Here is a 25,728-nt window from a genome sequence, read left to right as displayed (position 1 = left end):
GGCCGTGACATCATCACAGGTCCTTCAGCATTAGGATATTCTGCTCCCTAGTGAGGTGGTTGTCTGCGGCCTGTCTGCTGCGACACGTCCGGCCCAGCCCGGTGAGTGCACACGGCGCCTCAGACCCCGAATATGTGGGAGTCACCGATAGCGACCAAGCCGGTACACAGCACAAACGGCGGCGTCTGCTGAGATACAGCGCACACTGCTGAGATACAGCGCACACTGCTGAGATACAGCGCACACTGCTGAGATACAGCCCACACTGCTGAGATACACCCCACACTGCTGAGATACAGCGCACACTGCTGAGATACACCCCACACACTGCTGAGATACAGCCCACACTGCTGAGATACACCCCACACTGCTGAGATACAGCCCACACACTGCTGAGATACAGCCCACACTGCTGAGATACAGCCCACACACTGCTGAGATACAGCCCACACTGCTGAGATACACCCCACACACTGCTGAGATACACCCCACACTGCTGAGATACAGCGCACACTGCTGAGATACAGCCCACACTGCTGAGATACAGCCCACACACTGCTGAGATACAGCGCACACTGCTGAGATACAGCCCACACTGCTGAGATACAGCCCACACACTGCTGAGATACAGCGCACACTGCTGAGATACAGCCCACACTGCTGAGATACAGCCCACACTGCTGAGATACAGCCCACACTGCTGAGATACAGCCCACACTGCTGAGATACAGCGCACACTGCTGAGATACACCCCACACTGCTGAGATACAGCGCACACTGCTGAGATACAGCCCACACACTGCTGAGATACACCCCACACTGCTGAGATACAGCCCACACTGCTGAGATACAGCGCACACTGCTGAGATACAGCCCACACACTGCTGAGATACAGCCCACACTGCTGAGATACAGCGCACACTGCTGAGATACAGCGCACACTGCTGAGATACAGCGCACACTGCTGAGATACAGCGCACACTGCTGAGATACAGCCCACACTGCTGAGATACAGCCCACACACTGCTGAGATACAGCCCACACTGCTGAGATACAGCCCACACTGCTGAGATACACCCCACACTGCTGAGATACACCCCACACTGCTGAGATACAGCCCACACTGCTGAGATACAGCGCACACTGCTGAGATACAGCGCACACTGCTGAGATACAGCGCACACTGCTGAGATACAGCGCACACTGCTGAGATACACCCCACACTGCTGAGATACAGCCCGCACACTGCTGAGATACAGCCCGCACACTGCTGAGATACAGCCCACACTGCTGAGATACAGCCCACACTGCTGAGATACAGCGCACACTGCTGAGATACACCCCACACTGCTGAGATACAGCACACACTGCTGAGATACACCCCACACTGCTGAGATACACCCCACACTGCTGAGATACAGCCCACACTGCTGAGATACAGCGCACACTGCTGAGATACAGCGCACACTGCTGAGATACAGCGCACACTGCTGAGATACACCCCACACTGCTGAGATACAGCCCGCACACTGCTGAGATACAGCCCGCACACTGCTGAGATACAGCCCACACTGCTGAGATACAGCCCACACTGCTGAGATACAGCGCACACTGCTGAGATACACCCCACACTGCTGAGATACACCCCACACTGCTGAGATACAGCCCACACTGCTGAGATACACCCCACACTGCTGAGATACAGCCCACACTGCTGAGATACAGCCCACACTGCTGAGATACACCCCACACTGCTGAGATACAGCGCACACTGCTGAGATACAGCCCACACTGCTGAGATACAGCCCACACTGCTGAGATACAGCCCACACTGCTGAGATACAGCCCACACTGCTGAGATACACCCCACACTGCTGAGATACAGCGCACACACTGCTGAGATACAGCGCACACTGCTGAGATACAGCGCACACTGCTGAGATACAGCCCACACTGCTGAGATACAGCCCACACTGCTGAGATACAGCCCACACTGCTGAGATACACCCCACACTGCTGAGATACAGCGCACACACTGCTGAGATACAGCGCACACACTGCTGAGATACAGCGCACACTGCTGAGATACACCCCACACTGCTGAGATACAGCGCACACTGCTGAGATACAGCGCACACTGCTGAGATACACCCCACACTGCTGAGATACAGCCCACACACTGCTGAGATACACCCCACACTGCTGAGATACAGCGCACACACTGCTGAGATACAGCGCACACTGCTGAGATACAGCCCACACACTGCTGAGATACACCCCACACTGCTGAGATACAGCGCACACACTGCTGAGATACACCCCACACTGCTGAGATACACCCCACACTGCTGAGATACAGCGCACACTGCTGAGATACAGCGCACACTGCTGAGATACAGCCCGCACACTGCTGAGATACAGCCCGCACACTGCTGAGATACAGCGCACACACTGCTGAGATACAGCGCACACACTGCTGAGATACAGCCCACACACTGCTGAGATACAGCCCACACTGCTGAGATACAGCCCACACTGCTGAGATACAGCGCACACTGCTGAGATACAGCGCACACTGCTGAGATACACCCCACACTGCTGAGATACAGCCCACACCCTGCTGAGATACAGCCCACACCCTGCTGAGATACAGCCCACACCCTGCTGAGATACAGCCCACACCCTGCTGAGATACAGCCCACACCCTGCTGAGATACAGCCCACACCCTGCTGAGATACAGCGCACACTGCTGAGATACAGCGTACACTGCTGAGATACAGCGCGCACCCTGCTGAGATACAGCGCGCACCCTGCTGAGATACAGCCCGCACCCTGCTGAGATACAGCCCGCACCCTGCTGAGATACAGCCCGCACCCTGCTGAGATACAGCCCGCACCCTGCTGAGATACAGCCCGCACCCTGCTGAGATACAGCCCGCACCCTGCTGAGATACAGCCCGCACCCTGCTGAGATACAGCCCGCACCCTGCTGAGATACAGCCCGCACCCTGCTGAGATACAGCCCGCACCCTGCTGAGATACAGCCCGCACCCTGCTGAGATACAGCCCGCACCCTGCTGAGATACAGCCCGCACCCTGCTGAGATACAGCCCGCACCCTGCTGAGATACAGCCCGCACCCTGCTGAGATACAGCCCGCACCCTGCTGAGATACAGCCCGCACCCTGCTGAGATACAGCCCGCACCCTGCTGAGATACAGCCCGCACCCTGCTGAGATACAGCCCGCACCCTGCTGAGATACAGCCCGCACCCTGCTGAGATACAGCCCGCACCCTGCTGAGATACAGCCCGCACCCTGCTGAGATACAGCCCGCACCCTGCTGAGATACAGCCCGCACCCTGCTGAGATACAGCCCGCACCCTGCTGAGATACAGCCCGCACCCTGCTGAGATACAGCCCGCACCCTGCTGAGATACAGCCCGCACCCTGCTGAGATACAGCCCGCACCCTGCTGAGATACAGCCAGCACCCTGCTGAGATACAGCCCGCACCCTGCTGAGATACAGCCCGCACCCTGCTGAGATACAGCCCGCACCCTGCTGAGATACAGCCCGCACCCTGCTGAGATACAGCCCGCACCCTGCTGAGATACAGCCCGCACCCTGCTGAGATACAGCCCGCACCCTGCTGAGATACAGCCCGCACCCTGCTGAGATACAGCCCGCACCCTGCTGAGATACAGCCCGCACCCTGCTGAGATACAGCCCGCACCCTGCTGAGATACAGCCCGCACCCTGCTGAGATACAGCCCGCACCCTGCTGAGATACAGCCCGCACCCTGCTGAGATACAGCCCGCACCCTGCTGAGATACAGCCCGCACCCTGCTGAGATACAGCCCGCACCCTGCTGAGATACAGCCCGCACCCTGCTGAGATACAGCCCGCACCCTGCTGAGATACAGCCCGCACCCTGCTGAGATACAGCCCGCACCCTGCTGAGATACAGCCCGCACCCTGCTGAGATACAGCCCGCACCCTGCTGAGATACAGCCCGCACCCTGCTGAGATACAGCCCGCACCCTGCTGAGATACAGCCCGCACCCTGCTGAGATACAGCCCGCACCCTGCTGAGATACAGCCCGCACCCTGCTGAGATACAGCCCGCACCCTGCTGAGATACAGCCCGCACCCTGCTGAGATACAGCCCGCACCCTGCTGAGATACAGCCCGCACCCTGCTGAGATACAGCCCGCACCCTGCTGAGATACAGCCCGCACCCTGCTGAGATACAGCCCGCACCCTGCTGAGATACAGCCCGCACCCTGCTGAGATACAGCCCGCACCCTGCTGAGATACAGCCCGCACCCTGCTGAGATACAGCCCGCACCCTGCTGAGATACAGCCCGCACCCTGCTGAGATACAGCCCGCACCCTGCTGAGATACAGCCCGCACCCTGCTGAGATACAGCCCGCACCCTGCTGAGATACAGCCCGCACCCTGCTGAGATACAGCCCGCACCCTGCTGAGATACAGCCCGCACCCTGCTGAGATACAGCCCGCACCCTGCTGAGATACAGCCCGCACCCTGCTGAGATACAGCCCGCACCCTGCTGAGATACAGCCCGCACCCTGCTGAGATACAGCCCGCACCCTGCTGAGATACAGCCCGCACCCTGCTGAGATACAGCCCGCACCCTGCTGAGATACAGCCCGCACCCTGCTGAGATACAGCCCGCACCCTGCTGAGATACAGCCCGCACCCTGCTGAGATACAGCCCGCACCCTGCTGAGATACAGCCCGCACCCTGCTGAGATACAGCCCGCACCCTGCTGAGATACAGCCCGCACCCTGCTGAGATACAGCCCGCACCCTGCTGAGATACAGCCCGCACCCTGCTGAGATACAGCCCGCACCCTGCTGAGATACAGCCCGCACCCTGCTGAGATACAGCCCGCACCCTGCTGAGATACAGCCCGCACCCTGCTGAGATACAGCCCGCACCCTGCTGAGATACAGCCCGCACCCTGCTGAGATACAGCCCGCACCCTGCTGAGATACAGCCCGCACCCTGCTGAGATACAGCCCGCACCCTGCTGAGATACAGCCCGCACCCTGCTGAGATACAGCCCGCACCCTGCTGAGATACAGCCCGCACCCTGCTGAGATACAGCCCGCACCCTGCTGAGATACAGCCCGCACCCTGCTGAGATACAGCCCGCACCCTGCTGAGATACAGCCCGCACCCTGCTGAGATACAGCCCGCACCCTGCTGAGATACAGCCCGCACCCTGCTGAGATACAGCCCGCACCCTGCTGAGATACAGCCCGCACCCTGCTGAGATACAGCCCGCACCCTGCTGAGATACAGCCCGCACCCTGCTGAGATACAGCCCGCACCCTGCTGAGATACAGCCCGCACCCTGCTGAGATACAGCCCGCACCCTGCTGAGATACAGCCCGCACCCTGCTGAGATACAGCCCGCACCCTGCTGAGATACAGCCCGCACCCTGCTGAGATACAGCCCGCACCCTGCTGAGATACAGCCCGCACCCTGCTGAGATACAGCCCGCACCCTGCTGAGATACAGCCCGCACCCTGCTGAGATACAGCCCGCACCCTGCTGAGATACAGCCCGCACCCTGCTGAGATGCACCCTGCTGAGATACAGCCCGCACCCTGCTGAGATACAGCCCGCACTGCTGAGATACAGCCCCCACACTGCTGCGATACAGCCCCCACACTGCTGCGATACAGCCCCCACCCTGCTGCGATACAGCCCCCACCCTGCTGCGATACAGCCCCCACCCTGCTGCGATACAGCCCCCACCCTGCTGCGATACAGCCCCCACCCTGCTGCGATACAGCCCCCACCCTGCTGCGATACAGCCCCCACCCTGCTGCGATACAGCCCCCACCCTGCTGCGATACAGCCCCCACCCTGCTGCGATACAGCCCCCACCCTGCTGCGATACAGCCCCCACCCTGCTGCGATACAGCCCCCACCCTGCTGCGATACAGCCCCCACCCTGCTGCGATACAGCCCCCACCCTGCTGCGATACAGCCCCCACCCTGCTGCGATACAGCCCCCACCCTGCTGCGATACAGCCCCCACCCTGCTGCGATACAGCCCCCACCCTGCTGCGATACAGCCCCCACCCTGCTGCGATACAGCCCCCACCCTGCTGCGATACAGCCCCCACCCTGCTGCGATACAGCCCCCACCCTGCTGCGATACAGCCCCCACCCTGCTGCGATACAGCCCCCACCCTGCTGCGATACAGCCCACCCTGCTGCGATACAGCCCACCCTGCTGCGATACAGCGCACACTGCTGAGATACAGCCCATACCCTGCTGAGAGACAGCGCACACTGCTGAGATACAGCCCACACTGCTGAGACACCGCACACTGCTGAGATAGAGCCCACACTGCTGAGACACCGCACACTGCTGAGATAGAGCCCACACTGCTGAGACACCAGACCCTGCTGAGATACAGCCCCCACCCTGCTGAGATACAGCCCCCACCCTGCTGAGATACAGCCCACACCCTGCGGAGATACAGTGCACACTGCTGAGATACAGCCCACACCCTGCTGAGATACAGCCCACACCCTGCTGAGATACAGCCCACACACTGCTGAGACACCCATGCTGAGATACATCCTGCTGAGTCTCTCCCGCACTGAGAGAGATGCCCCACACTAAGAGACACTGCTGAGATACATCCTGCTGAGATGCACCCCTCCCTCGCACCGAGATACGCGGTCCGCTGACATGCCCCCAACACTGAGACCCACGATCCGCTCAAAAACACCCGAGACCCACGATCCGCTGAGACCCACCTTATATTAAGCTGTAACTCACTCTCATGCACCTTGCTGTGACCACCCTGCCCACCACTGAGATACATGGTTTGCTAAGGTACACCTGCAGCAGACTCTGCCGCGGTACACCCCACACTCAGCCGTGCTCCACTGTGCACACACTCCACCCCGCCCCACAATCCCTCCACCACGCTGTGCCCATTGCGGTGATACCCTCCACGCATCCTCTGCTGTGTTACTCTCCTGTGACCCACCCATGCTTGGCTGGGATACGCCTTGCGCTGGGATACTCCTTGCACTGGGATACGCCTTGCGCTGGGATACGCCTTGCGCTGGGATACGCCTTGCGCTGGGATGCTCCTTGCGCTGGGATACGCCTTGCGCTGGGATACGCCTTGCGCTGGGATATGCTCTGTACTGGGATACGCCTTGCGCTGGGATACGCCTTGCGCTGGGATACGCCTTGCGCTGGGATACGCCTTGCGCTGGGATACGCCTTGCGCTGGGATACGCCTTGCGCTGGGATACGCCTTGCGCTGGGATACGCCTTGCGCTGGGATATGCTCTGTACTGGGATACGCCTTGTGATGGAATATGCCTTGCGCTGGGATACGCCCTGTTCTGGGATACGCCTTGCGCTGGGATACGCCTTGCGCTGGGATACGCCTTGCGCTGGGATACGCTCTGTTCTGGGATACGCCTTGTGCTGGGATACGCCCTGTTCTGGGATACGCCTTGTGCTGGGATACGCCTTGTGCTGGGATACGCCTTGTGCTGGGATACGCCTTGCGCTGGGATACGCCTTGCGCTGGGATACGCCTTGCGCTGGGATACGCCTTGCGCTGGGATACGCTCTGTTCTGGGATACGCCTTGTGCTGGGATACGCCCTGTTCTGGGATACGCCTTGCGCTGGGATACGCCTTGCGCTGGGATACGCCTTGCGCTGGGATACGCTCTGTTTTGGGATACGCCCTGTGCTGGGATACGCCCTGTGCTGGGATACGCCCTGTGCTGGGATACGCCCTGTGCTGGGATACGCCCTGCGCTGGGATACGCCTTGTTCTGGGATACGCCCTGTTCTGGGATACGCCTTGTGCTGGGATACGCTCTGTGATGGGATACGCCTTGCGCTAGGATACTCCTTGCGCTGGGATACGCTCTGTTCTGGGATACGCCTTGTGATGGAATACGCCCTGTTCTGGGATACGCCCTGTTCTGGGATACGCCTTGCGCTGGGATACGCCTTGCGCTGGGATACGCTCTGTTCTGGGATACGCCTTGTGCTGGGATACGCCTTGTGCTGGAATACGCCCTGTTCTGGGATACGCCCTGTTCTGGGATACGCCTTGTGCTGGGATACGCTCTGTGATGGGATACGCCTTGCGCTGGGATACTCCTTGCGCTGGGATACGCTCTGTTCTGGGATACGCCTTGTGATGGAATACGCCCTGCGCTGAGATACGCCCTGCTCTGGGATACGCCCTGTTCTGGGATACGCTCTGTTCTGGGATACGCCTTGTGATGGACTACGCCTTGCGCTGGGATACGCCTTGCGCTGGGATACGCCTTGCGCTGGGATACGCCTTGCGCTGGGATACGCCTTGCGCTGGGATACGCCTTGCCCTGGGATACGCCTTGCGCTGGGATACGCTCTGTTCTGGGATACGCCTTGCACTGAGATACGCCTTGCGCTGGGATACGCCTTGTGATGGGATACGCCTTGCGCTGGGATACGTCTTGCGCTGGGATACACCCTGTTGTGGGATACGCCTTGTGCTGGGATGTGCCTTGTGCTGGGATACGCCCTGTTCTGGGATACGCTCTGTGCTGGGATACGCCTTGTGCTGGGATACGCCTTGTGCTGGGATACGCCTTGCGCTGGGATACGTCTTGCGCTGGGATACACCCTGTTGTGGGATACGCCTTGTGCTGGGATGTGCCTTGTGCTGGGATACGCCCTGTTCTGGGATACGCTCTGTGCTGGGATACGCCTTGTGCTGGGATACGCCTTGCGCTGGGATACGCCTTGCGCTGGGATACGCCTTGCGCTGGGATACGCCTTGCGCTGGGATACGCCTTGCGCTGGGATACGCCTTGCGCTGGGATACGCCTTGCGCTGGGATACGCCTTGCGCTGGGATACGCTCTGTTCTGGGATACGCCTTGTGATGGAATATGCCTTGCGCTGAGATACGCCTTGTGCTGGGACACACCTTGTGATGGGATACGCCTTGCGCTGGGATACGTCTTGCGCTGGGATACACCCTGTTGTGGGATACACCCTGTTGTGGGATACGCCTTGTGCTGGGATGCGCCTTGTGCTGGGATACGCCTTGTGCTGGGATACGCCCTGTTCTGGGATACGCCCTGTGCTGGGATACGCCTTGTGCTGGGATACGCCTTGTGCTGGGATACGCCTTGTGCTGGGATACGCCTTGTGCTGGGATACGCCTTGTGCTGGGATACGCCCTGTTCTGGGATACGCCTTGTGCTGGGATACGCCTTGTGCTGGGATACGCCTTGTGCTGGGATACGCCTTGTGCTGGGATACGCCTTGTGCTGGGATACGCCCTGTGCTGGGATACGCCTTGTGCTGGGATACGCCTTGTGCTGGGATACGCCCTGTTCTGGGATACGCCCTGTGCTGGGATACGCTCTGTGCTGGGATACGCCTTGTGCTGGGATACGCCTTGTGCTGGGATACGCCTTGTGCTGGGATACGCCTTGTGCTGGGATACGCCCTGTTCTGGGATACGCCTTGTGCTGGGATACGCCTTGTGCTGGGATACGCCTTGCGCTGGGATACGCCTTGCGCTGGGATGCGCCTTGTGCTGGGATACGCCTTGTGCTGGGATACGCCCTGTTCTGGGATACGCCCTGTTCTGGGATACGCTCTGTGCTGGGATACGCCTTGTGCTGGGATACGCCTTATGCTGGGATACGCCTTGTGCTGGGATACGCCTTGTGCTGGGATACGCCCTGTTCTGGGATACGCCCTGTTCTGGGATACGCCTTGTGCTGGGATACGCCTTGCGCTGGGATACGCCTTGCGCTGGGATACGCCTTGCGCTGGGATACGCCTTGCGCTGGGATACGCCTTGCGCTGGGATACGCCTTGCGCTGGGATACGCCTTGCGCTGGGATACGCCTTGCGCTGGGATACTCCTTGCGCTGGGATACGCCTTGCGCTGGGATACGCCTTGCGCTGGGATACGCCTTGCGCTGGGATACGCCTTGCGCTGGGATACGCCTTGCGCTGGGATACGCCTTGCGCTGGGATACGCCTTGCGCTGGGATACGCCTTGCGCTGGGATACGCCTTGCGCTGGGATACTCCTTGCGCTGGGATACGCCTTGCGCTGGGATACGCCTTGCGCTGGGATACGCCTTGCGCTGGGATACGCCTTGCGCTGGGATACGCCCTGCGTCCGCTGACTGCAGATTCTCCTCTCAGGCCTGTCTGTGGGTGCGGAGCAGCCGGTCTGGCGTCTCCGGGAACGCTCGCTGTGTGATTGGACTCTTCTGATCGCCGGTTTCTCGGTCAGGGATGAATCCGGCGTTCGGTTCGCATTCTTCGTACTTCGAGGCAAAGATGAAGAGCAAGAAACGGATCCACAATGAGAAATACCGTCTGAAGTGTCTGCGGCTGCGGAGAATGGCGAAGGCGATGATCTTTGTGAGTAGCCGACGTCCTGCACTTGTCCTCTGCTGGAAGCTCCTGATTTCTGCTCCTGGGAAAGCTGGATGACAGGCGATATGTGCCTACATCTTTCAGATTCTGAACCTTCGGAAAGCTGGATGGTATACTCGGTGGGAGTTGTAGTAGCGTCCATATGGTAAATCTGCCGCCGCCGATACATTCGTTCAGATCAGCCGTCACCCAGCTTTCCCAGGATCAGATAACAGTAAGAAATGCTGACTGCATCCTGTGACCGCTGACGTCGACTGGGGATTTTATACTTTGTGTCAACTCTCTGGATTTTATTGATAACGTTTTTTTCCTGCCCATGTTCTGTGATTTTTAGGAGAACGCAGCGCTGTGTGATGAAATCGCCCGGATGGAAAGCAAATTTACCAAAGCGAAGGAGGAGCGGAGGTAACGGCCGCAGACAGCGCTCGGGGCCCAGAATCTGCTGCTCTTGTCCGGATGGTTTGTTACAGTGTGTCAGTCTGCAGACAGCGCTCGGGGCCCAGAATCTGCTGCTCTTGTCCAGATGGTTTGTTACAGTGTGTCAGTCTGCAGACAGCGCTCGGGGCCCAGAATCTGCTGCTCTTGTCCAGATGGTTTGTTACAGTGTGTCAGTCTGCAGACAGCGCTCGGGGCCCAGAATCTGCTGCTCTTGTCCGGATGGTTTGTTACAGTGTGTCAGTCTGCAGACAGCGCTCGGGGCCCAGAATCTGCTGCTCTTGTCCGGATGGTTTGTTACAGTGTGTCAGTCTGCAGACAGCGCTCGGGGCCCAGAATCTGCTGCTCTTGTCCGGATGGTTTGTTACAGTGTGTCAGTCTGCAGACAGCGCTCGGGGCCCAGAATCTGCTGCTCTTGTCCGGATGGTTTGTTACAGTGTGTCAGTCTGCAGTGACGGCGGTTTGCTCACAGAGGATTGTGCAGATACATTGTTACAAGGCGATACGCCAGGACGGATCAGCAGAGGAAGGATTCTATTCACTGATGGGAAGCAGAGATCTTCATTATATAAATGTATCAGCGGGGTCGTCCCACAATGACGACGTATCACCGACACTCAGAAATAGGCTGACGATCCCTCCAGTCACAAGAGTCGGACCCCAGTTGTGTGGAGCGAAGGTTGAGCATGTACAGTACAAAGTGTGCGGAGCTCCCAGTCCCATAGACCCTGAATGGCCGACTCTCATGACTGCTCGGACCCCGTATGTCAATGGCCAGGGGTTACATTGTCATTGTGGGACGACCCCTCCAGCGTATAATTCTGCTTTGTGGACGGCCGTAGAATAATGCTGGGTTCTGGATTATCGGACGCTCTGGATTATCAGACTCACTGTATGGATCTGATTTGTTCTATTTTATGTTCCAGATTTTTATTAAAGCGGCTCCTGCAGCTTCAGGCTCTGAGCGAGGACGACCCGGCCGGGACGCACAGCTCCGGCTTATCTCTCAGCTTCGACGTGTCCGCACTGAGCGATGGGAACCTGGAGATGAACCTGAGCGCTGCGGTGGACGATGGCGCCGCAAAAAAGATGAAGAAAGACCGCCGAGAAAAGAGCAAAGAAAACAAAGCAGAAGGCAAGTAGCGCAATGCAAGGGGGGATTCACGCGTGTCTGAGCCGCTGCAGATTCTACCTATAAAATCCACAGCTGATCATAGGATGGAGCGAGTGGGGAAAGTCCTACCAGTGTCATCCACACGACAGTGAGCGTGCTGCCATGTGACGCATCCACACGACAGTGAGCGTGCTGCCATGCGACGCATCCACACAACAGTGAGCGTGCTGCACATGTGATGCGGGCAGATTCACTGCAGATACCTGCCGAGATCAGATCCTCATGGGCACATCAAGGCCACGCGTCCAAGAAGGCTGCGGAAATGTTCATTTCAGGATGATCCAATGGGGGAATCACGGACACCCAGGGTTATAGAAAGGCATCACCTCCTGCAGCGCAGAGTATTTCAGTAGTGCCTGATCCCTCCCCCAGCAGCGCAGAGTATTTCAGTAGTGCCTGATCCCTCCCCCAGCAGCGCAGAGTCTTTCAGTAGTGCCTGATCCCTCCCCCAGCAGCGCAGAGTATTTCAGTAGTGCCTGATCCTCCCGGCAGCGCAGAGTATTTCAGTAGTGCCTGATCCTCCCAGCAGCGCAGAGTATTTCAGTAGTGCCTGATCCTCCCAGCAGCGCAGAGTATTTCAGTAGTGCCTGATCCTCCCAGCAGCGCAGAGTATTTCAGTAGTGCCTGTTCCTCCCAGCAGCGCAGAGTATTTCAGTAGTGCCTGATCCTCCCAGCAGCGCAGAGTATTTCAGTAGTGCCTTTGCCTCTATTAAGGCCGGACGGTTTCGCTCATTTTTGCAGTTATGAAGAAATTCCCTAAGAAGAGGGGCAGTGACGGAGCGACGCGCCGGTGGGTGCAGCCCATCCTCCTTGACCCCTCCGGTCGCCCCGTCTTCCCTATTGGTTTGGATGGTTTGACGGTTTACAGTCTTGGAGAGGTGAGGAATGAAAATTTGCTGCCAAGTTAAGGTTCTTTGCAACTGGTTGCACAACTACAACTCCCAGCATGCCCTGACATCACCAGTCTGCTGGGGGTTGTAGTTGTCTTATGGGTGTATATAATAAATATATGGATTTACTTTAATAACTGACACACTTCTTCCACAGATCGTATCCGACCGCAGCAGCTTCCATGACAAGGCGGCCATTTATCCGGTCGGCTTCTGCAGCACCAGAGTGTATGTCAGCATGAGGAGCCCGGAGCAGAAGTGTCTGTATACCTGTCAGATCAAAGATGGCTGGTCTGGGCCCCAGGTCAGCGCTCCTGCCAGGCGGTGTCGGTGGCTTAGTGTTCTCTGCTCGCTGACTGCCTGCCCTGTATTAGCCCAAGCTCAGAAGGTCGTCAGTATCTGGAGAATGTGACGTCGTATAGGACAGAAGGTCATAACCTACAAGTGACCAGACCGTGCGAGGTGTCGGACTCTGGGGTCTCCACGCTCTCGGACGCTGACTCATCTCCTCTCTTGTCGTAGTTTGAGATTGTCCCTGAAGATGATCCTCAGAACTCCATCATTGCCAACTCCGCCGCCGACTGTCACGCTGCTCTCCTGAAAAGCATTGGTGCGGTGCGGTAAGTGCAGCCGTGTGTGGGCCCAGCTTCACGTCCTACACTCGTCACCTTCAGAGCTGCATTCACAAAGCTGCTGCATCCTCTGCTGTGGTGCATCGTAGTAGTGTGTGCACCAGGGGCCGAACATCATGATGACCGCTGCAAACATAAACGCAGGGAGCAGAATTGTGACTGCAGCTCTGGAGATGAGAAGCTTCTGTACATCATGCGCAGCGCTCACAGTTCTGTCCAGCGTCAGTGCGCTGCTCCATACTCCATATTGAAGCCTTGGATTCCCTATCTGGGGGCGCATGGTCTGCACTGTCAGCCGGGGACCTGAAGAGCTCCGGGGGCGCGTTCTCTCCCTGCTCACTCATCAATAGCCGTCACATGGTCCGGGGACCACCAGGGGATTCCTGCACCCCCAGCAGCGTTCACACTGGGCCCTCGCTGATACGATGCCTTTTATGTCTCCTCAGGGGACACATTATCGCTGCCCAGGAGAGGGCGGGGGAATACTTCTTCGGGTTCACGCACCCCACGATACAGAACCTAATACAGAGCTGCCCGGGCGCGCGGAAATGTGCGAGGTGAGGATACAGTGTATGTATATAATAAGGATTTGATCTGCTGCCGATTTTGCACATTTCCCCCTACACAGAACGGAGAGGGCTGTAATATTTATCGTCGGTACACTTCACCTGTGCGAGACAGAATCTAACGATGATAACCAGAAAATCACATTGTAGGATTGTTACACAGATAATTTGCATTTATTGCATGAAATAAGTATTTGATCACCGACCAACCAGCGAGAATTCTGCCTCTCACAGACCCGTTAGTGTTTCTTTAGAAGTCTCCTACTCTGCACTCATTACCTGGATTATTCGCACCTGTGTGACCTCGTTACCTGTATAAAAGACAACTGTCCACACACTCAATCACACTCCAACCTCTCCACCATGGTCAAGACCAAAGAGCAGTCTAAGGACATCAGGGACATAATTGTAGACCTGCACAGGGCTGGGATGGGCTACAGCAGGGGTGTCAAACTGCATTCCTCGAGGGCTGCAAACAGGTCATGTTTTCAGGATTTCCTTGTACTGCACAGGTGATAATTTAATCACCTACACAAATAATGAGTTGGTGATTAAATTATCACCTGTACAGTACAAGGAAATCCTGAAAACATGACCTGTTTGCAGCCCTCGAGGAATGCAATTTGACACCCCTGGGCTACAGGACAATCGGCAAGCAGCCTGGTGAGAAGGCAACAACTGTTGGCACAATTATTAGAGAATGGAAGAAACACAAGATGACGGTCAATCTTCCTCGGTCTGGGGCTCTATGCAAGATCTCGCCTCGTGGGATAAGGATGATTCAGGGAAAGGTCAGGAATCAGCCCAGAACTACACGGGAGGATCTGGTCAATGACCTGAAGAGAACTGGGACCACAGTCTCAAAAATTACTGTTAGTAACACACTACACCGTCATGAAGTAAAATCCTGTAGGGCACGCGAGGTCCCCCTGCTCACAACAGAACATGTCCAGGCCCATTTGATGTTCGCCAACGACCATGTGGATGATCCAGCGGAGGCATGAGAGAAGGTCATGTGGTCTACTCGCCGTGTTTGGAGGAAGATGGATGAGTACAACCCCAAGAACACCATCCCAACCATGAAGCATGGTGGGGGAAACATCATACTTTGGGAATGCTTTTCTGCAAAGGGGACATGACGACTGCACCGTATGGAAGTGAAGATGAATGGGGTCATGTATTGTCTGATTTTGGCTAACAACCTCCTTCCCTCAGTAGGAGTATTGAAGATGGGTCGTGGCTGGGTTTTCCAGCATGACAATGACTCGAAACACACAGTCACAGCAACTAAGGAGTGGATCTGTAAGAAGCATTTCATGGTCCTGGAGCGGCCTAGCCAGTCTAGAGACCTGAACCCAATAGAAAATCTTTGGAGGAGCCGAAACTCAATGTTGCCCAGCGACAACCCGGAAACCTGAAAGATCTGGAGAATATCTGTATGGAGGAGGGGGCCAAAATCCCTGCTGCATTCTCCATTCATTGTAGTGGGGGGAAACTTGCAAAATCTGCAGAGTATCAAATACTTATTTTCCCCACTGTATATCGTGTGTGAGGTGACGGTGTATATATATATATATACGAGGCCGCAGTCACTTCTCCTTCTATATCGCAGCTACGAGTGGGTGAAATTTGAGGTGTGGAAACCGGGAGACGGGCCGATGCCCCAGGAGGTGTTGGAGAAGAGCCCGGCCATAAACGTCGAGGCTTTCCAGAGACAATCGCTCACAGATGTCAAACCAGAAGCCGTCCTGACAGGTAAAAGCAAACAATGAAAAAATATAATAATAATATACAAAAATGCAAATGTTTATTGAAAGATCCAAACAATCGCTCATCTGCAATAAATATCCAGCACCTCTGTACTATAATAAGATATGATATCACCGCTCCTCTTATATCCCCCTGTACTGTAATAAGATGTGATATCACCGCTCCTCTTATATCCCCCTGTACTGTAATAAGATGTGATATCACCGCTCCTCTTATATCCCCCTGTACTGTGATAAGATATGATATCACCGCTCCTCTTATATCCCCCTGTACTGTAATAAGATGTGATATCACCGCTCCTCTTATATCCCCCTGTACTCTAATAAGATGTGATATCACCGCTCCTCTTATATCCCCCTGTACTGTAATAAGATATGATATCACCGCTCCTCTTATATCCCCCTGTACTGTGATAAGATGTGATATCACCGCTCCTCTTATATCCCCCTGTACTCTAATAAGATGTGATATCACCGCTCCTCTTATATCACCGCTGTACTGTGATAAGATATGATATCACCGCTCCTCTTATATCCCCCTGTACTGTAATAAGATGTGATATCACCGCTCCTCTTATATCACCCTGTACTGTGATAAGATGTGATATCACCGCTCCTCTTATATCCCCTGTACTGTAATAAGATGTGATATCACCGCTCCTCTTATATCCCCCTGTACTGTGATAAGATATGATATCACCGCTCCTCTTATATCCCCCTGTACTGTAATAAGATGTGATATCACCGCTCCTCTTATATCCCCCTGTACTGTAATAAGATGTGATATCACCGCTCCTCTATCACCCTGTACTATAATAAGATGTGATATCACCGCTCCTCTTATATCACCCTGTACTGTAATAAGATGTGATATCACCGCTCCTCTTATATCACCCTGTACTGTAATAAGATGTGATATCACCGCTCCTCTTATATCAGACTGTACTGTGATAAGATGTGATATCACCGCTCCTCTTATATCCCCCTGTACTGTAATAAGATGTGATATCACCGCTCCTCTTATATCCCCCTGTACTGTAATAAGATGTGATATCTCCGCTCCTCTTATATCCCCCTGTACTGTAATAAGATGTGATATCACCGCTCCTCTTATATCACCCTGTACTGTAATAAGATGTGATATCACCGCTCCTCTTATATCACCCTGTACTATAATAAGATGATATCACCGCTCCTCTTATATCACCCTGTACTGTAATAAGATGTGATATCACCGCTCCTCTTATATCACCCTGTACTATAATAAGATGATATCACCGCTCCTCTTATATCACCCTGTACTGTAATAAGATGTGATATCACCGCTCCTCTTATATCATCCTGTACTGTAATAAGATGTACTGTAATAAGATGTGATATCACCGCTCCTCTATCACCCTGTACTGTAATAAGATGTGATATCACCGCTCCTCTTATATCACCCTGTACTGTAATAAGATATGATATCACCGCTCCTCTTATATCACCCTGTATTGTAATAAGATGTGATATCACCGCTCCTCTTATATCACCCTGTACTGTAATAAGATGTGATATCACCGCTCCTCTTATATCCCCCTGTACTGTAATAAGATGTGATATCACCACTCCTCTTATATCACCCTGTACTGTAATAAGATGTGATATCACCACTCCTCTTATGTCTCCATCCATTATATACAGTGTGTGAAAGTGTTTGCCCCCTTCCAGATTTCCTATTCTTCACACTTGAATGTTTCAGATCACCAAATTTACATTTTAGACAGATAACACAAGTAATCACAAAATGCAGATCTTTATTACTAAGGGAAAAAAATCCAAACCTACAGGGCCCTGTGTGAAAAAGTGATTGCCACCCCCCCCCCCTAATGTATGTTTTAACTGTTTTATCAAATCTTTAGCAAGGTGAGCTCACATTCCCTAGCCACACCCAGGCCTGATCACTGTCACACCTGTTTTCAATCAAGAAATCACATAACTAGGACCCACCTGACAAAGTGCAGTAGACCAAAAGCTCCTCAAAAGCTAGGCATTATGCCGCAATCCAAAGAATTTGTGAAACAAATGAGGAAAACTAATTGAGATCTATCAGTCTGGAGAAGGTTGTAAAGTATTTTCTAAAGCTTTGGGACTCCAGCGAACCACAGTGAGAACCATTATCCACAAATGGCGAAAACATGGAACAGCGGTGAACTTCCCAGGAGTGGCTGGACAACCAAAATTACCCCAAGAGCATAGCGACGACCCATCCAAGAGGTCACAAAAGACCCCACAAGAACATCCAAAGAGCTGCAGGCCTCAGTTAAGGTCAGTATTTATGACTCCACCATAAGAAAGAGACTGGGCAAAAATGGCCGGCATAGGAGAGCTGTTATGTTTGCTAATGACAGGTTTTATGAAGGCAATCCAGAGACACAGTGTGCTTAGCGATCAGAGCGCACACAGTGATCTGACAAATACCCAAAAATACAAGAACGAGCTCTGAGACGTGGAAACTCTGTAGACTGCACACCTGATCCTATCCTAAACACAACTAAAAGCGGCTGTGGATTGCGCCTAACAACTACCTAGGCAACTCGGCACAGCCTAAGAAACTAGCTAGCCTGAAGATAGAAAAATAGGCCTGACTTGCCCCAGAGAAATTCCCCAAAGGAAAAGGCAGCCCCCCACATATAATGACTGTGAGTAAGATGAAAAGACAAAACGTAGGGATGAAATAGATTCAGCAAAGTGGGGCCCGATATTCTAGGACAGAGCGAGGACAGTAAAGCGAACTTTGCAGTCTACAAAAAACCCTAAAGCAAAAACCACGCAAAGGGGGCAAAAAAACCCACCGTGCCGAACTAACGGCACGGCGGTACACCCTTTGCGTCTCAGAGCTTCCAACAAAACAAAAGACAAGCTGGACAGAAAAAAAACAACAAAATAGCAAAAAGCACTTAGCTATACAGAGCAGCAGGTCACAGGAACAATCAGGAGAAGCTCAGATCCAACACTGAAACATTGACAAGGAGCAAGGATAGCAGCATCAGGCGGAGTTAAGTAATGAAGCAGTTAACGAGCTCACCAGAACACCTGAGGGAGGAAGCTCAGAAGCTGCAGTACCACTTGTGACCACAGGAGTGAATTCAGCCACAGAATTCACAACAGTACCCCCCCCTTGAGGAGGGGTCACCGAACCCTCACCAGAGCCCCCAGGCCGACCAGGATGAGCCGCATGAAAGGCACGAACAAGATCGGAAGCATGAACATCAGAGGCAAAAACCCAGGAATTATCTTCCTGAGCATAACCCTTCCATTTAACCAGATACTGGAGTTTCCGTCTAGAAACACGAGAATCCAAAATCTTCTCCACAATATACTCCAATTCCCCCTCCACCAAAACCGGGGCAGGAGGCTCAACAGATGGAACCATAGGTGCCACGTATCTCCGCAACAACGACCTATGGAATACATTATGTATGGAAAAGGAGTCTGGGAGGGTCAAACGAAAAGACACAGGATTGAGAACCTCAGAAATCCTATACGGACCAATAAAACGAGGTTTAAATTTAGGAGAGGAAACCTTCATAGGAATATGACGAGAAGATAACCAAACCAGATCCCCAACACGAAGTCGGGGACCCACACGGCGTCTGCGATTAGCGAAAAGTTGAGCTTTCTCCTGGGACAAGGTCAAATTGTCCACTACCTGAGTCCAGATCTGCTGCAACCTGTCCACCACAGAATCCACACCAGGACAGTCCGAAGACTCAACCTGTCCTGAAGAGAAACGAGGATGGAACCCAGAATTGCAAAAAAATGGAGAAACCAAGGTAGCCGAGCTGGCCCGATTATTAAGGGCGAACTCAGCCAACGGCAAAAAGGACACCCAATCATCCTGGTCTGCAGAAACAAAACATCTCAGATATGTTTCCAAGGTCTGATTGGTTCGTTCGGTCTGGCCATTAGTCTGAGGATGGAAAGCCGAGGAAAAGGATAGGTCAATGCCCATCCTACCACAAAAGGCTCGCCAAAACCTTGAAACAAACTGGGAACCTCTGTCAGAAACAATATTTTCAGGAATGCCATGCAACCGAACCACATGCTGAAAGAACAAAGGTACCAAATCAGAGGAGGAAGGCAATTTAACCAAGGGCACCAGATGGACCATTTTAGAAAAGCGATCACAGACCACCCAAATGACTGACATCTTTTGAGAAACGGGAAGGTCAGAAATGAAATCCATCGAAATATGTGTCCAAGGCCTCTTTGGGACCGGCAAGGGCAAAAGCAACCCACTGGCACGAGAACAGCAGGGCTTAGCCCTAGCACAAATCCCACAGGACTGCACAAAAGTACGTACATCCCGTGACAGAGATGGCCACCAGAAGGATCTAGCCACTAACTCTCTGGTACCAAAGATTCCAGGATGACCAGCCAACACCGAACAATGAAGTTCAGAGATAAGTTTATTAGTCCACCTATCAGGGACGAACAGTTTCTCCGCTGGACAACGATCAGGTTTATTCGCCTGAAATTTTTGCAGCACCCGCCGCAAATCAGGGGAGATGGCAGACACAATGACTCCTTCCTTGAGGATACCCGCTGGCTCAGATAAACCCGGAGAGTCCGGCACAAAACTCCTAGACAGAGCATCCGCCTTCACATTTTTAGAGCCCGGAAGGTACGAAATCACAAAGTCGAAGCGGGCAAAAAATAACGACCAACGGGCCTGTCTAGGATTCAAGCACTTGGCAGACTCGAGATAAGTCAAGTTCTTATGATCAGTCAATACCACCACGCGATGCTTAGCTCCTTCAAGCCAATGACGCCACTCCTCGAATGCCCACTTCATGGCCAGCAACTCTCGATTGCCCACATCATAATTACGCTCAGCGGGCGAAAACTTCCTGGAAAAGAAAGCACATGGTTTCATCACTGAGCAATCAGAACCTCTCTGTGACAAAACCGCCCCTGCTCCAATCTCAGAAGCATCAACCTCGACCTGGAACGGAAGAGAAACATCTGGCTGACACAACACAGGGGCAGAACAAAAACGACGCTTCAACTCCTGAAAAGCCTCCACAGCAGCAGAAGACCAATTAACCAAATCAGCACCCTTCTTGGTCAAATCGGTCAATGGTTTGGCAATGCTAGAAAAATTACAGATGAAGCGACGATAAAAATTAGCAAAGCCCAGGAACTTTTGCAGACTTTTCAGAGATGTCGGCTGAATCCAATCATGGATGGCTTGGACCTTAACTGGATCCATCTCGATAGTAGAAGGGGTAAAGATGAACCCCAAAAATGAAACTTTCTGCACACCGAAGAGACACTTTGATCCCTTCACAAACAAAGAGTTAGCACGCAGGACCTGAAAAACCATTCTGACCTGCTTCACATGAGACTCCCAATCATCTGAGAAGATCAAAATGTCATCCAAGTAAACAATCAGGAATTTATCCAGATACTCACGGAAGATGTCATGCATAAAAGACTGAAACACAGATGGAGCATTGGCAAGTCCGAACGGCATCACTAGATACTCAAAATGACCCTCGGGCGTATTGAATGCAGTTTTCCATTCATCTCCTTGCCTGATTCTCACCAGATTATACGCACCACGAAGATCTATCTTAGTGAACCAACTAGCCCCCTTAATCCGAGCAAACAAGTCAGATAACAATGGCAAGGGATACTGAAATTTAACAGTGATCTTATTAAGAAGGCGGTAATCAATACACGGTCTCAGCGAACCATCCTTCTTGGCTACAAAGAAGAACCCTGCTCCCAGTGGTGATGACGATGGGCGAATATGTCCCTTCTCCAGGGATTCCTTCACATAACTGCGCATAGCGGCGTGTTCGGGCACGGATAAATTAAATAATCGACCTTTAGGGAATTTACTACCAGGAATCAAATTGATAGCACAATCACAATCCCTATGCGGAGGTAGAGCATCGGACTTGGGCTCTTCAAATACATCCTGATAATCAGACAAGAACTCTGGGACCTCAGAAGGGGTGGATGACGAAATCGACAAAAATGGAACATCACCATGTACCCCCTGACAACCCCAGCTGGATACCGACATGGAATTCCAATCCAATACTGGATTATGGGTTTGTAGCCATGGCAACCCCAACACGACCACATCATGCAGATTATGCAACACCAGAAAGCGAATAACTTCCTGATGTGCAGGAGCCATGCACATGGTCAGCTGGGTCCAGTACTGAGGCTTATTCTTGGCCAAAGGTGTAGCATCAATTCCTCTCAACGGAATAGGACACCGCAAAGGCTCCAAGAAAAATCCACAACGTTTAGCATAATCCAAATCCATCAGATTCAGGGCAGCGCCCGAATCCACAAACGCCATGACAGAAAACGACGACAAAGAGCATATCAAGGTAATGGACAGAAGGAATTTGGACTGTACAGTACCAATGACGGCAGACCTAGCGGACCGCTTAGTGCGCTTAGGACAATCAGAAATAGCATGAGTGGAATCACCACAGTAGAAACACAGACCATTCAGACGTCTGTATTCCTGCCGTTCAACTCTAGTCATAGTCCTATCGCACTGCATAGGCTCAGGTTTAACCTCAGGCAATACCGCCAAATGGTGCACAGATTTACGCTCGCGCAAGCGTCGACCGATCTGAATGGCCAAAGACAAAGACTCATTCAAACCAGCAGGCATAGGAAATCCCACCATGACATCCTTAAGAGCCTCAGAGAGACCCTTTCTGAACAAAGCTGCCAGCGCAGATTCATTCCACTGAGTGAGTACTGACCATTTCCTAAATTTCTGACAATATACTTCTATATCATCCTGACCCTGGCACAAAGCCAGCAAATTTTTCTCAGCCTGATCCACTGAATTAGGCTCATCGTACAGCAATCCGAGCGCCAGGAAAAACGCATCGACACTACTCAATGCAGGGTCTCCTGGCGCAAGAGAAAATGCCCAGTCTTGAGGGTCGCCGCGCAAAAAAGAAATAATAATCAAAACCTGTTGAATAGGATTACCAGAAGAATGAGGTTTCAAGGCCAGAAATAGCTTACAATTATTTTTGAAACTTAGAAACTTAGTTCTATCTCCAAAAAACAAATCAGGAATAGGAATTCTTGGTTCTAACATAGATTTCTGATCAATAGTATCTTGAAATTTTTGTACATTTATAACGAGATTATCCATTGAAGAGCACAGACCCTGAATATCCATGTCCACACCTGTGTCCAGAATCACCCAAATGTCTAGGGGAAAAAAAAAAGTGAACACAGAGCAGAAAAAAAAAAATGATGTCAGAACTTTTTCTTTCCCTCTATTGAGAATCATTAGTTTGGGCTCCTTGTACTGTTATGTTTGCTAATGACAGGTGTTATGAAGGCAATCCAGAATCACAGTGTGCTTAGCGATCAGAGCGCACACAGTGATCTGACAAATACCCAAAAATACAAGAACGAGCTCTGAGACGTGGAAACTCTGTAGACTGCACACCTGATCCTATCCTAAACACAACTAAAAGCGGCTGTGGATTGCGCCTAACAACTACCTAGGCAACTCGGCACAGCCTAAGAAACTAGCTAGCCTGAAGATAGAAAAATAGGCCTGAATTGCCCCAGAGAAATTCCCCAAAGGAAAAGGCAGCCCCCCACATATAATGACTGTGAGTAAGATGAAAAGACAAAACGTAGGGATGAAATAGATTCAGCAAAGTGGGGCCCGATATTCTAGGACAGAGCGAGGACAGTAAAGCGAACTTTGCAGTCTACAAAAAACCCTAAAGCAAAAACCACGCAAAGGGGGCAAAAAAAACCACCGTGCCGAACTAACGGCACGGCGGTACACCCTTTGCGTCTCAGAGCTTCCAGCAAAACAAAAGACAAGCTGGACAGAAAAAAAACAACAAAATAGCAAAAAGCACTAAGCTATACAGAGCAGCAGGTCACAGGAACAATCAGGAGAAGCTCAGATCCAACACTGAAACATTGACAAGGAGCAAGGATAGCAGCATCAGGCGGAGTTAAGTAATGAAGCAGTTAACGAGCTCACCAGAACACCTGAGGGAGGAAGCTCAGAAGCTGTAGTACCACTTGTGACCACAGGAGTGAATTCAGCCACAGAATTCACAACAGAGAGCTACAAGACGAGAACCACAGCTAAGTAATAAGGACATAAAGGCTCATCTTAGTTTTGCAAAAAAAAAAAATCTTAAAGATCACCCAAGACTTTTGGGAGAATCCTCTGTGGACTGACGAGACAAAAGTTGATCTTTTTGGAAGGTGTATGTCCCATTACATCTGTTGTAGAAGTTGCCCAGCATTTAAGAAAAGGAGCATCATACCAACAGTAAAATATGGTGGCGGCAGTGTGGTGTCTAGTGCTGTTTTGCTGTCTCAGGATCTGGAAGACTTGTTGTGCTAAATGGGACCATGAATTCTGCTGTCTACCAAACAATCCTGAAGGAGAATATCCGGCCTTCTGTTTGTGACCTCAAGCTGAAGCGCACTTGTGTTATTCAGCAGGATAATGATCCAAAACACACCAGCGAGTCCACCTCTGAATGGCTTAAGAAAAGCAAAATGAAGACTTTGGAGTGGCCTAGTCAAAGTCCTAACCTTAATCTGATTGAGATGCTGTATGGACCTTAATAAGGCGGTTCATGCTCGGAAACCTCCAATGTGGCGGAGCGTTGTAATAGACGTTATGTCCGTTATCGCAAACGCTTGATTGCAGTTGTTGCTGCTAAGGGCCCAACCAGTGATTCTCACACAGGACCCTGGAGGTTTGGATTTCTTTTCACCTTAGTAATAAAGATCTTCATTTATAAACTGCATTTTGTGATTACTTGTTTTCTTTGTCTTATATTTACTTTTGATCTGAATCATTTTCATTGTGACAAACACGCCAAAGAAGAGGAAGTCTGGAGGGGGGTGAACACTTTTTCACATTACTGCATATTTATCCCTAGTGTTTCCCGCTTCCTGTATTTCAGGGACATTAGATCTCCCGGAGATCCACGCCGCACACGATTATATCTCCACCTATCAGATGTTCCTGGCTCCGTCGCAGCTTTCTCGGGAGATCCGGCACCTGAAGTCTTCCCCCGGACACCAGTACAGCGCCCCGGGGTCTCCGGAGTGACAGCGGTGGATGGACCGGTCAGCCATAATATTACAAGATAAGACCAGAGGGGTCCGGGCTCCACATTACTCCGCAGGTGTCCTGCGGTATCGGGCAGCAGATCTGGTGCGGCGCTCACGGTGGCCTCCAGGGACCCGACTTATGTTCTGTCCAGAATCATCACCTGGATCCTCATCCTTCCTGGACAGTTTTTTCTGGATGGTCCTCTGTATACCGGGGCCCCCCACAAGAGGTGCCAAGGGCCCCCCCACCAATGATGTGGAGAGTACTCAGGCCCCCGTCAGGCGCTCGATTCTCACTTTTAACCACAAGAACTGACAATATCCCCTCCCCGACAGGTGCCATGGTCATGTCAGCTGGCAGTGGTATTAATGTTATGGCATACCAGTGTACGTCCTATTAAGAGTGTTCAGAGTGGTGTCGTCACAGTGTGTCATGTACGGCCGCTTTGCCCCCTTTCTGTAGATTTTCTTTGGTACATTTCTTAGAAATAGACAATAAAATCCGCCACATTTCTGGTCATTATTTGTGACTTTAAAACTGCAGCTCTATGGCTATAAGAACAACTACAAGTCCCAGCACGTCACGAAAGCCGTGTGGAGTAAATGTCTGGATGCAATGGAGGAAGAGAGAGAATATTATAGGAC

At 52.5% G+C, this 25,728-nt stretch overlaps 1 protein-coding gene across 2 annotated transcripts; it reads left to right on the top strand.

The window, feature by feature from the left end:
* TBRG1 (transforming growth factor beta regulator 1) lies at positions 1 to 25,603 on the top strand. Of its 2 annotated transcripts, none has more exons than XM_069742538.1 (10): positions 1 to 101; positions 10,337 to 10,467; positions 10,817 to 10,887; positions 11,844 to 12,052; positions 12,833 to 12,969; positions 13,139 to 13,285; positions 13,504 to 13,601; positions 14,060 to 14,170; positions 15,792 to 15,934; positions 24,933 to 25,603. In XM_069742538.1, the coding sequence occupies exons 2-10, from the start codon at positions 10,339 to 10,341 to the stop codon at positions 25,079 to 25,081; spliced, it is 1,194 nt and encodes a 397-aa protein (XP_069598639.1). In that variant the 5' UTR covers positions 1 to 101; positions 10,337 to 10,338; the 3' UTR covers positions 25,082 to 25,603. The 2 variants fall into 2 exon arrangements, with proteins under 2 accessions (XP_069598639.1, XP_069598638.1); XM_069742537.1 differs by having other exon boundaries at positions 10,246 to 10,467.
* The last annotated feature ends 125 nt before the right edge of the window (positions 25,604 to 25,728 follow it).

This window comes from Ranitomeya imitator, chromosome 10 (assembly GCF_032444005.1).
Source record: "Ranitomeya imitator isolate aRanImi1 chromosome 10, aRanImi1.pri, whole genome shotgun sequence".
In the NCBI taxonomy this organism is placed as follows: domain Eukaryota; kingdom Metazoa; phylum Chordata; class Amphibia; order Anura; family Dendrobatidae; genus Ranitomeya; species Ranitomeya imitator.
The sequence above is the reverse complement of the archived record's forward strand: the minus strand, read 5'-3'. Positions and strand labels throughout refer to the sequence as shown.

Bases quoted from the DNA above. Each gene is read 5' to 3' on its own strand.
- TBRG1 (XM_069742538.1), top strand. From the start codon at position 10,339: ATGAATCCGGCGTTCGGTTCGCATTCTTCGTACTTCGAGGCAAAGATG. The intron at 10,888-11,843 runs GTAACGGCCGCA...TTTATGTTCCAG, and splicing joins AAAGCGAAGGAGGAGCGGAG to ATTTTTATTAAAGCGGCTCC. The intron at 14,171-15,791 runs GTGAGGATACAG...TCTATATCGCAG, and splicing joins GGCGCGCGGAAATGTGCGAG to CTACGAGTGGGTGAAATTTG.